Genomic DNA, 17,535 nt, shown 5'->3' on the forward strand with positions numbered 1-17,535 from the left:
AGATGTCAGCTTAAAAGTTTTTCTCCAGCTCGAGCTCTCTCTATCTGACCAGCCCTCACTCTCCCCTCCAATAACACACAGCAAGACTGATAGACAGATATATTTACACTGGTATCATGGGAGGAAGAAGTCATCAGCCAAACTCTGTCCAGCCTCCCGCTTCTACAAGCAGGACTATAGTGCAACCCCCAGGCCGACTAGCCCCTCCCCGAGCAGGGCATATCTCTGCGCACGCCGCCTGACTCAGAACTTAGAGCTCTCAGCTTAGATGGGACCAAAGCCACATCAAGACTCACACACTTCCACATCAACCCTTCGGGGGAAGAGAAGGGGAGCGCTCGGAGATCTGCTTGCTAGTGTAAACACTGGCGGTTAAGACTGACACAAGACTCTTATTTCCGTCCTGTTCTTTGAATTTCTGCAAGAGTTGTTGATTAAATTGGCAGTCTTCTCCAACTCATCTCAGTTTCGGGGTCCACAATCTACCAAGAAGGGCCCAGAAGTGTGCATGACTGTATGCTGCAGCTTTTGAACCCTGGAACTGTACTATAAAGCATTATGACTCTTCTGGGCTCTGAACACTCCATACTGATACGAAGCAAGTTTAGATCAGGTAAGGACTTGATGGTTTTACACATCTATTATATACTTTCAGACTCGAGACAGTTTTCTGAAATCATGCTTTTACAAGCAATTTGACAATAAACAATTGATATTTACAAGTAATAATGCAGTTACGCTCTTTGCCCGTCTTCAAGAACGAGATATGTTGAGACTTATCGGTTGCTCCTTAGCTCAGTGCTTAGCGACAGGTGCTTGTAATATAGCCAGAGCATGGAAGGATACAGCGACTCAAAAGGTCCTCAAGCTCCTGGTTGAGCTCCAAAACCTGCTCCTATGTAATTCTAACGTCATTGTTACAAACTGTGACATTCAAGAGTGATGTTTCAGATAGGTTGGCGCACTTGTTGCACGTCAACTGCTGAGAGAAGCCAGCGCCTTTGACACTCAGACTGATAAGGTGGATTAGACCGTTGCAAGGTTGGAGGTTATCTTAATAAGGTTGAACTGGAAGCTAATGGTGCATATATGTGTGCAAGTGTACCTGGTCTAATCAGAAAAACTGGAAGAGCAGATGTAAACGGCCGCTTAACCCATTGCAGCTTTTGCATCCTTCCATCTAATAACGTTACACGTCTTGCGCATTTGTAAATATTGAAAAAGTTATCATCCGCCACTGAAAACAATACAACAAAACTTAAAAACTAACTTCTGAATTGGCAAGTGAGCTCCTGAAATGGGACGTTCTCATTCCTGGGCACCAAAATTGTGGGTTTATAAAATTACGCAGCCTCGCAGAGAAGTGGAAATTGTGGTTTTTTTTGCCCCTTGTACATATTGTAATTTCAAATAATAGTGGGTAAGCAGTAAAGAAGATGAATGGATGGATCTAAGCATGTTTTTGTGCAGTAGATTTTGTATACAGAATGTGTGCGTGCAACACTGCCCCCTCCTTGAGGAAAATGCAATTGACGATGGGAGAGATTAAAACTCAAAGCGCTCCGTTCATAAATAAACAAACAAATAAAAAAGGCTTTAAGTTGAGAAATCAGCCATGCAATTTTCAGTTAGCCACAAACTAGCCACAACAAACGTTCTTGTTCCTATTACATTTCTCAAAAATGTAACTGCATTGCAGGAGTGGCAGACTAAATGAGGCTTTTCCTTTTGTGTTGTTTAGAGTAGATTGGCAGGGTGGGAAATGACCCACGATGCTCAAGGGAACACGGGTGGGTTCTAGACGAAATGCTGTGTGTTTCTCCCGAAACACTCAGAAGCTGCTTTAATTTGTCACAGATGTCGAGACTGTCTTCATTCGCATAAAAGTCAATTTACTCCTGATCAGATTGGAGGGATAGTCAAAATAGATTCATTTTGACGAGACAATTCATGAGTTTTAAATTGTACGTGACATAAAATGACTTGTAAATTTGATTGCTAGCGATTGCTGCATTCAGGTTTCGATTTATAAATGTTTTTGTTTAAAATGTAGATCACATTTTAAGAAGAACAACGATTTGTTGATCATTTTACAACCCACTTGGACATTATCAAAGCCATGTGAACTGTCGCCGCATGGTTGGATTTAAAAGAACAGATAAAGATCTTACTTAAGTGCTCCCCACGGACGAACCCATGTTTTGTGTGTAAGTGTGAGTGCGCTAACTGCCTGCATGGTTCTCATGTCGATTTGATTAGCAACTGAAACGTGGAGTGGCAAACGTGTCAGGAAAATCACTCTGATACAGGGTTTAGTTCTGTAGATTTTGTCGCCAAGACCCGCATCACCTGAGCTAGTACCCGAATTTTCGGACTATAAGTCGCATCTGACTATAAGCCGCCACTGATCAAATCTGACACGAAAACATTAATAGATAAGTTGCACTGGACTATAAATCGCAGCTGTCCTCACTGTATTATGGGATATTTATACGAAAAGATGTTAACTGGTCACACTTTATTTGACAGCAGCATCATACGACTGTCATAAGACCAAATTAACCACCATTAACCAATTGGCTGCAAAGCTTCATTGCTTCAAGAAGCTTCGGACAACCTCTGCTGCCACCTGCTGTCAACACTGTTGTCGTCCAACATGCCCCTAGCATGCATTGCAGCGCTACAGATGCAATTAATCAAAATTCATGTTCTGTGCTAATTACTTTTTCAGTTACTGTCCCAGTTGTTTCGTTAATTGCTAGTTATGGTATTTGGTAACACTTTATTTGACAGTCGGCCGTTTTACTGGATTTTGACTGATTTTGCATGGCCCACAGAAAATGTTGTTCCATTGCTATATAATAAAGATGTTCGGGTCCGATCACGTCACTTTCAAAGTATCGGAATCAGCAAAAAAAAATATCGGACATGCCTTTTTTTAATATATATATATTTTTCAATCAAAATGTTTTCTAATTGTATTTAACGTTACAGACGTAATATGTTACACTCATCCAGAGTCTTTAGTTTAGGCTTAAAGTAGGGTAATCAAATTTATCCCATTAACGGCGGTAATTTTTTAAAAAATGTATCACGTTAAAATATTTAACGCAATTAACGCATGCGCTGCACGACCCACTCACGCATTGTCGCGTTCAATCTGTAATGGCGCCGTTTTACCTATATAAAGAGCTAAAAGGCAGCGTAAAATGAGTAGAGTGAATTTTGGCAGCCTTTGGAGCTGTTTTTTAATTGGCTAGAGCCTTACAATCCCTCTCCCTACGATTAGAAATATCGTGGGAAGCAATGTGGGGAAGAGGGGTAGTAATTGATCTTTTTCTTAACACCCTATGTTATTTCCCAACACAGAGAAGATATATCAATTGGTACCACTACGCACAGTCATGGTTCCACTTCCCATCATGCATTTGGGCAGAACAGTTAAATGGCTACAGTATCATTTACTGAAAGCTCAACAAATACACTAGATGGCAATATTTAGTCACAATATACAAAGTCACATTTATCCTTTCAGAATTACAAGTCTTTCTATCTGTGGATCCCTCTCACAGAAAGAATGTTAATAATATAAATGCCATCTTGAGGATTTATTGTCATAATAAACAAATACAGTACTTATGTACTGTATGTTGAATGTATATATTCGTCCGAGTTGTATTCATTTTTTTCTTAATGCATTGCCAAAATGTATATGATCGGGAAAAATTATCGGGAATGATTGGAATTGAATCGGAAGCAAAAAAAAAGCAATCGGATCGGGAAATATCGGGATCGGCAGATACTCAAACTAAAACGATCGGGATCGGACCAGGAGCAAAAAAACATGATCGGAACAACCCTACTATATAAACATGGAACCCACCAAAAGAAAGATTAGACTCTCCTCCTTTAGCAGGATAAATGTTTTCCTTTTACAAAATAACAGAAACAACAAGACAAATAGAGCTTTTGATAGCAAAGTAACAATTTATTTACACATAACTAACTGAGAGATGACGCTGCTGTGGCTGCGACAGCCGGGTAAAGTTTTCCCTCATTGCCACCTGTCTCATAAAGATGGATTTTTTTAAGTCTCTGTGGGGTCTGCTCAGCGGCATTGTCCGCTGCACTGGTGGTCCCGGTCGTTCTGCTCGGTCGTCCAGCGCCTCGCATCCCGGGCGTCCTCTAGGTTGTTATGCTCGGTCGACCGCCGCCTGGCATCCTGGACGCCATCCGTTCGTTGCCGTTAAATCGGGTTGCAGGTCTTACCAAATGCGCTACTGCCCTCCAGAGGCCAGTTTTATTGCTTTAAAATGGATTTTCAGCTTTGTGCTTTGGAGCTAAATTGAATCAGAACCCAGAGATGTGTCTTGGGAAAAAAAAATGTAAAAAAAATTTTTAAACGTAAAACACGTATAAATAGGTCTTTGGGACACTGAAACAGTTAAAAGTAGAACGTATATATACGTTTTTGGGAGCCAATGAGTTAATTATCAATAATGAATAATTATGACATGACACTGTCATGAGCATGGATGAATTCTTTTAACGAATGTCATTTAGTGTTATCCGGAAAATTATCTCACTTTTGAATGGCTATAAAAGACCCGAGCTGAACATAAATGGCATCTGTCATATGCATTCACATAATGCCCATGAAAGTGTCATGTCATAATTATGATGTTCTTATGACAGTCTTATGATGCAGCTGTCAAATAAAGTGTTACCTATTAACCCAAATAAATCAACATATAAGCCGCACTGGACTATAAGGAAAAAAGTAGCGGCTTATAGTCTGAAAGTAATCAGGTTGTTAATACTGTATCTGTATGAAGCAGATTTGATCTGTATTTACCAGGGTTGTCCCAACCACAATTTTTTTGTACCCGAGATCAAGTCCAAATCACCTGAATTTGAAGATCTGTCGAATCCAAATCTAAAATATTCCCATATTGTAAACATTATCACTATTGTACAACGATATCATGTTAGCTTCTCACGACAGCTAGCAAAAATAATGCATTAGCTTATGCTAAATTTAGTTTTCGATTCATTCCGCACATTTCAAAGTTGCTCGCTCAATCCAACCGGCCGTCGCTCACTACCTCGACTCCCTCTCTTTAGGTGGCGCCTCGCTCGGCAATTTATTAAAAATGTTCACATTACGTCCGTCCTTTGTGACCACACAATGGCCTCTGGGATATGTAGTTTTTGGTTGTGCTTTCCGTTTTGAAAAACGACAATAAATGATGGAAATATGTACATTCAAACGCTGCAAGGACCAAGTGTTTATGTGTATTCATGAGTGCAATAAAACTATAAAACTCAAATGACATTAGTTCCAAATTGACTTCAAGTATGGGTTGGATTGCATGTATGGGTTTTATAGTACACTGTGACGAAATGGTGGGCCAAAAATATGGGCCCCTTTGCATTATTTTGCTTAGGGCCCCCAAATGGCCTGGGCCGGCCCTGCATGGACGTGTCGCCGCCGTCACGTTAGACCTCGTGATGTCCTCTGGTCAAAATGACCTGCCATTGTGTTTTGTTTTGGAGCGTATTTACACATATAGAGGCGAAGGATAAGATGTGGTTCAAGCAATATGAAGTTTGGTGTTTAAATTGCTTGCGGAGGACAAAGAATGTTCCGTAATTTTTGCACTATAGGGCTTACCTGACTATAAGCCGCCACCCACCAAATTTGGCACGAAAACGACATTTGGCTACAAGAAGCTTCATTTAGCCATCACTGCTCCCTTGGGGGAGACTGTCAACCTCTGCTGCTGACACAGTTGTTGTCCAACATGCCTGCTAGCATGCATTGCAGCGCTACAGATGTAGATAACAATCATGTTCTGTGCTAATTCTTTCTTCAGTTACTGTTCCATATGTTTCATTAAGACCCAGATAGTGTTATTCTGTTTTTTTTTTTTTTTTAAATGCGATTTCTTCGGCGCGCCGTACAGCCCGAACAGTTTGACCAATCGGCACCGTTAGAATATCGAAACGACCAGAATTTTCACGCCACGCAGGGATTTTTTTGAACAACCCCGAAAATTTAAAAAAAAAATTTTTTAAACAAATTTTAAAAATGTAGCTAGTCCTACAATTTTTGACCAAACCACATAAATTGGACAACAACAATTCCGGGACAGTGAGGCACATAAAAATCGTATGCAGAATTTGGAAAAAATTTACGGTTCCCCGTAATTTTTTTCCCAAAAACTTTCCCATTCATTTTTAATAGGATGCAACGTTGGTTCAAATTTCCCATTCACTTCCAATTGAATTTCCACTGGAATTTACATTGCATTGATGCCACTGACGACCATGTATGTCGAATCTACTGATACCAATATACTTGGATTCCATTGACGCTTATGGATGTCAATGCAATTGACAACCATGGACGTCCAAATTTCCCTTTCATTTTAATGGCATTTACTTTGTTTAATGCCATTGATGGCCATGTGTGTTGATTCTATTGATGCCAGTGTACTTGGATTCCATTGACGCAAATGTAAGTCGATACCATTGACTGCCATGGACGTCTAAATTTCCCTATTCATTTTCAATGGCAAAAAAACAAATGTCCTCAAACCAACAGGAAATGACCAGATATCAATAGGACGTGTCCCACATGTTCCCAAATGACCTAATTTGACTAGGACACGCCCTTCAAATGCTTCCAAATGACCTGATATGAGTAGGACACGCCCCCCAAAAGTCCCCAAATGACCTGATATGAGCAGTACAAGTCCCCCAAATGACCTAATATGACCAACACTCACCCCCCAAATGTCCCCAAATCAACAGGATTATATTGACCTCGAAATGTCCCCAAACATACCTGGGCGGGGCTAAGATCTGTATCTCCACAAAACAAAGACCCAGAGTAATTTCTCCAGAAATTGCAGTTTCTAGTTGCTAGTTATGGTATTTGGTAACACTTTATTTGACAGTGGCGCCATAAGACTGTCATTAGACAATTGTAATTATGACATGACACTGTTATGAGCATTAATCAATGCTTATAACAGATGTCATTTAGTGTTATCTGGCAAATTATCTCACTTTTGAATGGTTGTAAAAGATCCAAGCTGGACATAAATGGAGTTAGTAACATCATTTGCCGGATGACACTTAATGAAATCTGTCATAAGCATTCAGTAATGCCCATGATAGTGTCATGTCATAATTATGACGGTGTTATGATGCCGCTGTCAAATAAAGTGTTACCTATTAACCCAAATAAATCAACAAATAAGCCGTACTGGACTATAAACCACAGGATTTAAAATGAAGGGGAAAAAAGTAGCGACTTATACTCTAGTATACAGAAAATGAGGGCAACAGGAGGGTTAAGGGGTTAAATAATTTTTAGTTATAAAAAAAAAAAAACATTACCCACCTGATTGCGAGCCTCTAAAAATGACGTGACTAGGCCAGATTTAAGATCACACGATCATTTACATTTTACCACAAACTCTGTAAAATGAGCATTTTATATGCTTTACCACAACAAAACCTACATGCTGTTTACCAAGGTATATTATGACAATTAATGAAAGGACACTCAAAGTTTCTTGTTGCGTTTCTTCAAGTAGTAGCAGTTGTATTGTCAATTACATTGTGAAATGTATTCTTAAATTCCACACAAAATATAGCAGTAGTGCTGGTTCTGTGTTCCTTTATCAATATTAGAGCTGAAACGAATACTCGAGCAACTCGAGTTTAGAAACTGATCCGAGTAATTTTATTCACCTCGAGGAATCGTTTAATTTTGCCAGCTCTAAGCATCACGTTTTGCCCGGACTACTTTCAATGCGGGACAAAGCGCTGACGTCACGTGTGTAGAGGAAGAAGCAATAAAAAAAATTTAAAAAAAACATACTGCAGCCGACAGCCAACGTTGCTAAAAACTACGCCCGCATGATGCTAGTGCGGAAGCAGGCAGTGTCCGATGAGTCTCAGATATCGCATGCATTTAGGACTAGATGCGAAATGACAGACTCGGCCGCGTCTGGGCAGCGTTAGTAAACAGCCGCCATCTTTAAGCAGTAGACTTCTCATCGCTAATAAATATAACGTTACTGTCACTCGCTCACGTAGACGTAACATTAGCCCTTCGGAGGGCTAGGTTTCTATTGATTATGACCACTGTCGATGCGTGGCTAAAGTGTCTTACATACAGGCTTTAACATAACATAGCGTTGTGGAGTGATGAGGGTGTAAAATAAAACTTAATAATACTAACTATCAATTTCAGCTCAGTAGTCATTGCTGGATAAAACACCAAGTAGCACTGGTCCCTAATGTGCGCCAATACAGCAGGTATCATACATTTATTTTGAACACTGCAAAAACTCAAAATCCTATCAGTACTTACAGTTTAGACTAACTTAAAACTTAACTAGAACTTAAAAATAGCTTGACACAAATTGAAATTAAATTGAAACACGTGGGAAAAATGTAGCTTTCAAGTGATGTGAGTTATCAAGCGTAATTACATTTTTAGGTAAGAAATATGTTGTTTTTTTTTTTTTATAAGATCTAGAAGTTTTTTGAGTGAAAGCAGTGATTTTTTTTCTAGTCACATCTGAGATGCAATTGTTGGCTGTTTTCAACAATGTACATCGAAAAAAAAACATTGATTGACTGAAAATGGTTCAATATTGGATTAAATGTCTTTTTTCTCATGTATATTTTTAAATTAATCACGTTAAAATATCTGACGCAATTAACGCACAAATGCCCCGCTCAATCAGATTAAAATGACAGCACAGTGAAATGTGTAATTGTTGTGTTTTTCGGAGTTTTGTCGCCCTCTGCTGGCGCTTGGGTGCGACTGATTTTATAGGCGTCAGCCCCCATGAGCATTGTGTAAGTAATTATTGGTATCAACAATGGCGGGCTACTAGTTTATTTTTTGATTGAAAATTTTACAAATTTTATTAAAACGAAAACATTAAGAGGGGTTTTAATATAAAATTTCTATAACTCGTACTAACATTTATCTTTTAAGAACTACAAGTCTTTCTATCCATGGATCGCTTTAACAGAATGTTAATAATGGTAATGCCATCTTGTTGATTTATTGTTATAATAAAGAAATACAGTACTTATGTACCGTATGTTGAATGTATATATCCATCTTGTGTCTTATCTTTCCATTCCAACAATAATTTACAGAAAAATATGGCATATTTTATAGATGTTTTGAATTGCGATTAATTGCGATTAATTACGATTAACACCCCTAGTATATTTAGAATTGCTCTTTACCTTTAAAAAAAAAAAAAAAAAAAAACATTTATCCGATTACTCGATTACTAGAATATTCGATAGCTGCAGCCCTAATCAATATAAGATCCTGCTGTTGATTTTGCCAATAGATTAAATTCTAAAAGATTGACTTTTCAACATACTAACGAACCAAGGCTCACTTTTACAAATCTGTCAAGCTGCCCCTAATGCATCATGATAAGATTGGTGAGTATACATAAACGGAAATTCACTTTATGCAGAAGGTATTGGTTTAAAATAAACATTAACTCTCTATTTAGGAATACCTGTTTATCAGAAGTCATAGTTGTGCTCATACATCTTTCCTGAGCACATTTCTGTCAGAGCTCGAGGGGAATTTCAGGGAATTAATGCAAAAAATGCAGCCTGTCTCATTAGCAATTTAAAGGTTCCCCATAGTTATACTTAACCGCTTTCATTCTTTCACGGTGCCTTTCGTAAATCACAATATCACCAAAGTGCCATGTTTAATGATCGCCACTTTACCTGAGTCAACCAAGCGATGTGACAACGTATTTACCCAATAAGTCTGAAATGTTGTTAAAACGGCATCGCATTTGTGAAAACAAATGTCTTGAGAGAAGAAGGAATCCAACGGTTGAAAGTCCCTTCTCTATAACAATGAGGATATCATGGCAGCTGGCGGGCGTCTCGCGAAGAATTATGAACTTTGATAGTAAGAGTTAAAATCGTGGACGATGTGGAGGGTTTTCAGACAGAAAACACCTGTTTTGGTCCTTTGGCGAGCAGGACAAAAACCGGCCTATTTCCGTTACATGTACATTCCGCAAACTGCATCCTCTCTGCAATGATGTGACTAACAGGTCATGACCTCCATCACTGTAAACTAAAGCAGATGTCAGATGAAGGCAAAGCGCCTTGTGTTACATAACGGAGGTGCTTTATACCTGAAAACACAGACCGCATTACAAATTCTGAACGGCGCCGAATGTAAACCACCTGAAAGGCGGAAAAATTCATACTTGTGTAGTACGTCCAGGATGTCAGAAGACCTTCAGATAGCAGCTGGGAGGGAAAAGCAGAGTGAAAACAAGAAAAAGCAGGATAGCCACCGAAAAAAGTCGACCGACAGACACGGGGGAGTCTTGATGTTTATGACCCCGTACTCCCACGTAGACTTTTCTTCTGCAATTTGACGTACACACATCGAGCATGCTGGAGTGTGCGCGCACCCCAAGGACCACACACTGCTGTACAGATCTGTTTAAAGCCAGGAGCAGTGTTTATCACTGCCGACATCCTGCTCGCAAAAATATTTGTGAGCAAACCGCTTTGTTTTTTTTTGTCCTCGTTTTGAACAAGCATGCTTATACCGTATTTTTCGGATTATAAGTCGCACCTGAGTATAAGTCACACCAGCCAAAAAATGTGCAATGAAGAAGAAAAAATGCATATGGCGTAAAACACTAAGGTGACTTGAAGTTCCGCTCCGAGACCCCCAATTTAGCCAACTTTCAAAATTGTCCGATATGCATGTGTGATACATCATTGGAAAGCTTAAAATCTCAATTTTCTGGGGGAAGAAAAAATTTGAGCAGGAGGACATTTTTAAAAAGGAAATATTTTTAAACAGCAAATCCCTATCTGTAGGTGAGAGCACGCGAGAACAGAATTACAGACGCCATGACTTTAACGAGCTATTATCGCGTACCTACTTTGTTTCGATCCAAAAACTCCATGTAACATGTATCACCGAGTGTCAAGACACAGCTGTGAATGGCCACTGCCGGATTTGGGGGGAATTTTAAGGGTGAAACATGGTAATATAATAAGGGCCGCGATGCAGAAATCACAGACATCAAGGAGTGGTCGAGATTTTCTTTTTCATATATTTACCCTTTTAAACGTTTTTTTTTTTTTTCAATTTTTCTTTGTTTGGATCAATTATTTATCATCTAAATTATTGGGGAAAATGCGACAGTAATGAAAAAAATACAATTAAGAGATTGTTATGCGATAGATAGATATATATGACTTTTTTACAGACGCCAATTTTTTCATTGTGACATAATTTGTTTAAAAGATTAAAATATGCGAGTGAATAATTTAATTTTTTTTTTTTTTATTTTTTTATTTTTTTAACTAAATATTAGACATCAATGAACAATTCTAAGCTAAAAATGAAAGCCATTTCAATTAATAGATACCATTACTTCTTTTTATGGCTAGGTTGAAACCAAAACGGTTGCGCGACGTCTGTAAATGGGGGTTTTCAGGGTAAAACTGACAAATTAAAAATAGTTCAGGGGCTGATCGCGCCATGAATCTGCTATGCCAGCATATAGACACATTGTTCTATCAAACACAACAGTTGTTTTGGCTTAAAATACAGCAGTTTATTTTCAATAGAGGTGCAAGAGCAGAAACTGCTTTTTCAGCCTTGTCTGTGTTTTCCGCCATATATAAGTCGCACCAGAGTATACAGTGCTTTGCAGCTTGTAATCTGAAAAATACAAGTTTCTTTTCGGTGCCATTTTATTGAGCCCTTCTCTACGGTGGCCGAGAGGTGTCAGGCAAACTGCAAAGTCCAAACACTTTGCAAATAGAAAAAAGTACGAACCTCAAATGCAAACGCTATGCAAAAGAAAAAAATTGTGATGCACGATAATTAGAGATGTCCCGATCGATCGCGTCATTTTCAAAGTATCGAAATCGGCAAAAAAATATCGGCCATGCCTTTTTTTAATATATATATATTTTTTTTTTATTAAATCGTTTTCTAATTGTATTTAACGTTACAAACTTAATATGTTACACTCATCCAGAGTCTTTAGTTTAGGCTTAAGGTAGAGTTATCAAATTTATCCCGATAACGGCGGTAATTAATTTTTTAAAAAATGTATCACGTTAAAATTTTTAACGCAATTAATGCATGCGCACTAGCAGCAGCCTCGTATTCGTTCCAAAAATCTTTGTGATGCAGTTTTAAATGGCTGCTGGGTTAGTGGTGTTCAATGAGGACGCTTTCTTTACGCCTCGTGGAACTTCTGCAGTGCATTTTTTGTAGATGGCGAGAGCGTCATTTATTTCATTTCACATACGGGAAAATCAACGCACGCTAGTGAGAGCGCCTCAGCACTGATAACACCGCCTCCTCTATGACGCCGTACTCCTCAACCCCTCCTCCCACAGGCGCTGAAGCGCCTGTGGGAGGAGGGGTTGAGCAGACGGCGGTGGAGAAGTCGAGAAAACTGCTTGGTTGCGCACATTTGGAGGCTAAATCAAGTATATAATTATCGGATTGCATTAGCGGTTGATTTTTTTTTTTTAAATCTATATTATCTGTGTGACGTCATAATTGCCATTATCGGCCGATAATTATCAGTAACCGATATTATCGTGTATCTTTAGAAAAAAAGTAGAAATGCAAACTGCCACAACACGATCCCCAATTCCTAAGGCACGATTGTAAATTGGCAAAAGCACGAACCCCAGTTGCCACAACACGACAGCAAATAGCTCGCAGCACGAATGCAAAAGGCTCCCAAGACAATTGCAAAGACGATGACCCAGAAGTTAAAAAAAAAAAAAAAGAGACAGTTTGTATATTGCTACATGTGCTTTGTGACCATCTCTACGGTCCTCCGTAAAGTTGCCCCCCCATCAGACGCAAATTTATATAAAAATGATGTCAATCGTTTGTGCTGCAATGGTTTTGTAGATACAGTATTATGCTTTTATTGAGATATTCAAGTGGTAACGTCACTCATAGCTTTTTCCTAGCTTAGCTCCCGCAGCTAATGGAGTGTACAAACTCTCTCAATAACAGAGGTGTCCTTTACGGAAGTCCGTAGAGATGGTCACAAAGCACATGTAGCAATATACAAACTGTCTTTTTTTTTTTTTTTTTTTTTTAAACTTCTGGGTCATCGTCTTTGCAATTGTCTTGGGAGCCTTTTGCATTCGTGCTGCGAGCGTTTTGCTGTCTTGTTGTGGCAATTGGGATTCGTGCTTTTGCCAATTTGCAATCGCGCTTTAGGAATTGGGGATCATGTTGTGGCAGTTTACATTCGAGCTTTTTTTTCTTTTGTAAAGCGTTTGGACTTTGCAGTTCGCCTGACACCTCTCGGCCACCGTACTTCTCAGTTGTTTTTCTATGTCACCTCCAATGTTGAAACACAGGCCTTGAGCGCACTCTTGCGGTTTAGTGTGAAAATTACATCAGCAATATTTGATTCGAAGCTTTTTTCTAATCGAATTACTCGAGTTAATCGATTAATTGTTGCAGCACTGGTAATTATTCTATCTTGCCTGCTTTTTGTTTTTAACTGTCCCTTTCTGTCTACGTACGTCATTTATGCCTGTTCTATTGCTCTTTGCCGTTTGTCTGCCTGACTCTGTCACCATCCTTTTCCTCCCTCAACCTTCAGTGCTACAGTTAAGACTTCAACAGAGGAGGACACGAGAGCAGCCGGCAAACCAAGGCATCATGCCTCGTGAGTAACACCCTGCAACACAGCTGCAGACAGACACGCGCAAACATATTTTTGAAGGTATCCCATACACTATAGGCATTTTATTTGGGAACTGAATCTTTTAGGGCTCAGTTAAAGTCTTTAGACTGAATATTTTGTGAATATATAATCATAATATGATTCATATTATCATATTCATTCAAATAATATTATCATATTAACTCATATTATAGGTGGGGTTGAGGAAAGTGCTTAATTTGCTATTGACCCAAATTAGCATTGCTAAACCTTTGCGGAGACCTGTTCTCAAATATTTGTTTGGTACTGTCAACGTCAAGTAAGCTGGGCAATATGAAGCACCATGCTTTTAGATACCCTTGAGTCAGAAGACAAGCCTGTGACAGAGCGCATTGGAATGCTTTCATGTGGAAGACGCAGTCAATTTCAGTGTGATAGGCCACATTTACAAAGACGATACCTGTTTACAACACGACGTCTGAGTCGTGCAATACAGTACGAATGCAGAGGCAGCAGCGCGAAGCAAAAGATGCCGATCTATCGACTTAAATGTCACCTTGAACATAGTGATGAGGACATGTAGGCCTGACTGGATTGAAAGTGCACTTAAATCTTAGCCATCAACCAGATGAATGGTCTCTCCTGCTCTCCAGATCAGGGCTGCGCAGTAATACTTAAGCAAACTTGTTTAGTATTGACTGCCAACAAACGAAAGGCCCATCTATCCAATCTATTGGATTGTCAACACTTGATATTCATCATTTCTCCAGTTAACACTGATAGACTATATAATTATACACACTACAGGATGAGGAAAAAGTAAATACATATTTCTAACCACTCATTTTTACAAGATATGAACATAAGAAATAGGGTTGAAGCTATCGATTATCTAAGTAATCGATTAATCAATCCATCAGTTAGTTCGAATAATCGAGTAATCAGATTGCGAACATTTAATGCGTTGCGGAATACATTTTAAGATATGTAAAACAAACAAATGAGAGTTTTTGCAACAATATTTTGGCTTGCTAAAATTACACTTTCAAAAGAGCATTAAATGCAAACACAAGATAAAATGTGTTTTTTTCAAAGTATGCAGAATTGCACTTTCATTTAAAAATAAATTACCTGAACTTAGTCTCAAACGGTACAAAAAAATAAATGAGTATCGGAGTACAACAAAACAACAATCAGCAACTTGCATAGCAAAAATCTGCTAGACGCTAAAACGCTAAATATTTTTTCCAATGCTCTTAGCAAATCGTTCAAACACAAATTACTAGAGATGTCCCGATCGATCGGGATGCCGATCTATCGGGTCCCATCACGTCATTTTCAAAGTATCGGAATCGGCAAAAAATTATCGGACATGCCTTTTATATATATATATATATATATTTTTTTTTTATTAAATCGTTTTCTAATTTTATTTAACGTTACAGACAAAATGTCTTACACTCATCCAGAGTCTTTAGTTTAGGCTTAAGGTAGGGTGATCAAATTTATCCAGTAAACGGTGGTAATTAATTTTTTTTTTAAATTTAGCACATTAAAATATTTCACGCAATTAACGCATGCGCTGCACGACCCACTCACACATTGTCGCGTTCAATCTGTAATGGCGCCGTTTTACATATATATAGAGCTAAAAGGCGGCGTAAGATGAGTAGAGTGAATTTTGGCAGCCTTTGGAGCCTTTTTTTAATTGGCTAAAGCCTTACAATCCCTCTCCCTACGATTAGAAATATCGTGGGAAGCAATGTGGGGAAGAAAGGTAGTAATTGATCTTTTTCTTAACACCCTATGTTATTTCCCAACGCAGAGAAGATATATCAATTGGTACCACTACGCACAGTCATGGCTGCACTTCCCATCATGCATTTGGGCAGAACAGTTAAATGGCTACAGTATCATTTACTGAAAGCTCAACAAATACACTAGATGGCAATATTTAGTCACAATATACAAAGTCACATTTATCCTTTCAGAATTACAAGTCTTTCTATCCGTGGATCCCTCTCACAGAAAGAATGTTAATAATGTAAATGCCATCTTGAGGATTTATTGTCATAATAAAGAAATACAGTACTTATGTACTGTATGTTGAATGTATATATTCGTCCGAGTTTTATTCATTTTTTTCTTAATGCATTGCCAAAATGTGTATGATCGGGAAAAATTACCGGGAATGATTGGAATTGAATCGGGAGCAAAAAAAAAAAAAAAAAAGCAATCGGATCGGGAAATATCGGGATCGGCAGATACTCAAACTAAAACAATCGGGAACGGATCGGGAGCAAAAAAACATGATCGGAACAACCCTACAAATTACCGCAAAAAACTGCTAAATATACCTCTAATCTAAATTAAGAATGCATAAACAAACATATTAGCTCAAACAAAAACTTATCTTATGTTGGTCTTAACAGGACGCAATAATGTTGAGGTCAGGGAATTCTGCCGGCCATACGAGATGCTCAACTTCATTAGAATGTTCCTCATGCCATTCTTGAACAATTATGTTCAATTATTATGATGCCAAACTGTTAGGCATTTCCATTATTTTGTCCAACCCCTGTAAGTCACACCTGAGTTGTCGTTAGTCCAACGTTGGATCGCTGCATGTGTCGCTGTGACCGACTGCGAATAACTGAAGCGGATTGTGGGACAGTCCCCTACTTGAAAGAGTGGCGTGGTGAAGGTGGAATCTGACCCGTCAATATCATTATGAAGTCTATGCATATGTGCTGTATGTATTCTTTTGATAGCAGTTAGCTTAAAGCAGCCATTAGCAGTAGGGTTGTTCCGATCATGTTATTTTGCTCCCGATCCGATCCCGATCGTTTTAGTTTGAGTATTTGCCGATCCCGATATTTCCCGATCTGATTGCTTTTTTTTTTGCTCCCGATTCAATTCCAATCATTCCCGATAATTTTTCCCGATCATATACATTTTGGCAATGCATTAAGAAAAAAATGAATAAAACTCGGACGAATATATACATTCAACATACAGTACAAAAGTACTGTATTTGTTTATTATGACAATAAATCCTCAAGATGGCATTTGCATTATTAACATTCTTTCTGTGAGAGGGATCCACGGATAGAAAGACTTGTAATTCTGAAAGGATAAATGTGACTTTGTATATTGTGACTAAATATTGCCATCTAGTGTATTTGTTGAGCTTTCAATAAATGATACTGTAGCCATTTAACTGTTCTGCCCAAATGCATGATGGGAGGTGCACCCATGACTGTGCGTAGTGGTACCAATTGATATATCTTCTCTGCTTTGGGAAATAACATAGGGTGTTAAGAAAAAGATCAATTACTACCTTTCCTCCCAACATTGTTTCCCACGATATTTCTAATCATAGGGAGAGGGATTGTAAGGCTTTAGCCAATTAAAAAAATGCTTCAAAGGCTGCCAAAATTCACTCTACTCATTTTACGCTGCCTTTTAGCTCTATATATAGGTAAAATGGCACCAGCCAAAACTAAAGACTCTGGATGAGTGTAAGGCATTTTGTCTATAACATTAAATACAAATAGAAGACGATTTAATTAAAAAATAAATATATATTAAATAAAGACATGTCCGATATATATATATTAATATATATATATGTATATATATATTATTATTATAAAATGATGTGATCGGACCCGATCGATCGGGACATCTTTAATTAGCAGTGTTGTTAACAACAGCGTTAGTGTATAACAGTGTTACAAACTGTGTTATTTTTGTCAGTAGTGAGTAATCTAAT

General features: G+C 38.4%; 1 protein-coding gene across 5 annotated transcripts in view; it reads left to right on the forward strand.

The window, feature by feature from the left end:
- The first annotated feature begins 215 nt into the window (after nucleotides 1–215).
- myocd (myocardin) overlaps nucleotides 216–17,535 on the forward strand; it is a 49,061-nt gene continuing 31,741 nt past the window's right edge. For 2 of the 5 annotated variants that reach the window (XM_057825794.1, XM_057825795.1), the window contains exons 1-2: nucleotides 217–613; nucleotides 13,698–13,763. In XM_057825794.1, the coding sequence (XP_057681777.1) occupies nucleotides 559–613; nucleotides 13,698–13,763 (121 nt within the window). In that variant the 5' untranslated portion in view covers nucleotides 217–558. Of the gene's footprint in view, nucleotides 614–13,697; nucleotides 13,764–17,535 lie in introns of all 5 variants that reach the window. The other 3 variants (XM_057825791.1, XM_057825792.1, XM_057825796.1) reach the window with 3 other exon arrangements.

This window comes from Corythoichthys intestinalis, chromosome 21 (assembly GCF_030265065.1).
Source record: "Corythoichthys intestinalis isolate RoL2023-P3 chromosome 21, ASM3026506v1, whole genome shotgun sequence".
In the NCBI taxonomy this organism is placed as follows: domain Eukaryota; kingdom Metazoa; phylum Chordata; class Actinopteri; order Syngnathiformes; family Syngnathidae; genus Corythoichthys; species Corythoichthys intestinalis.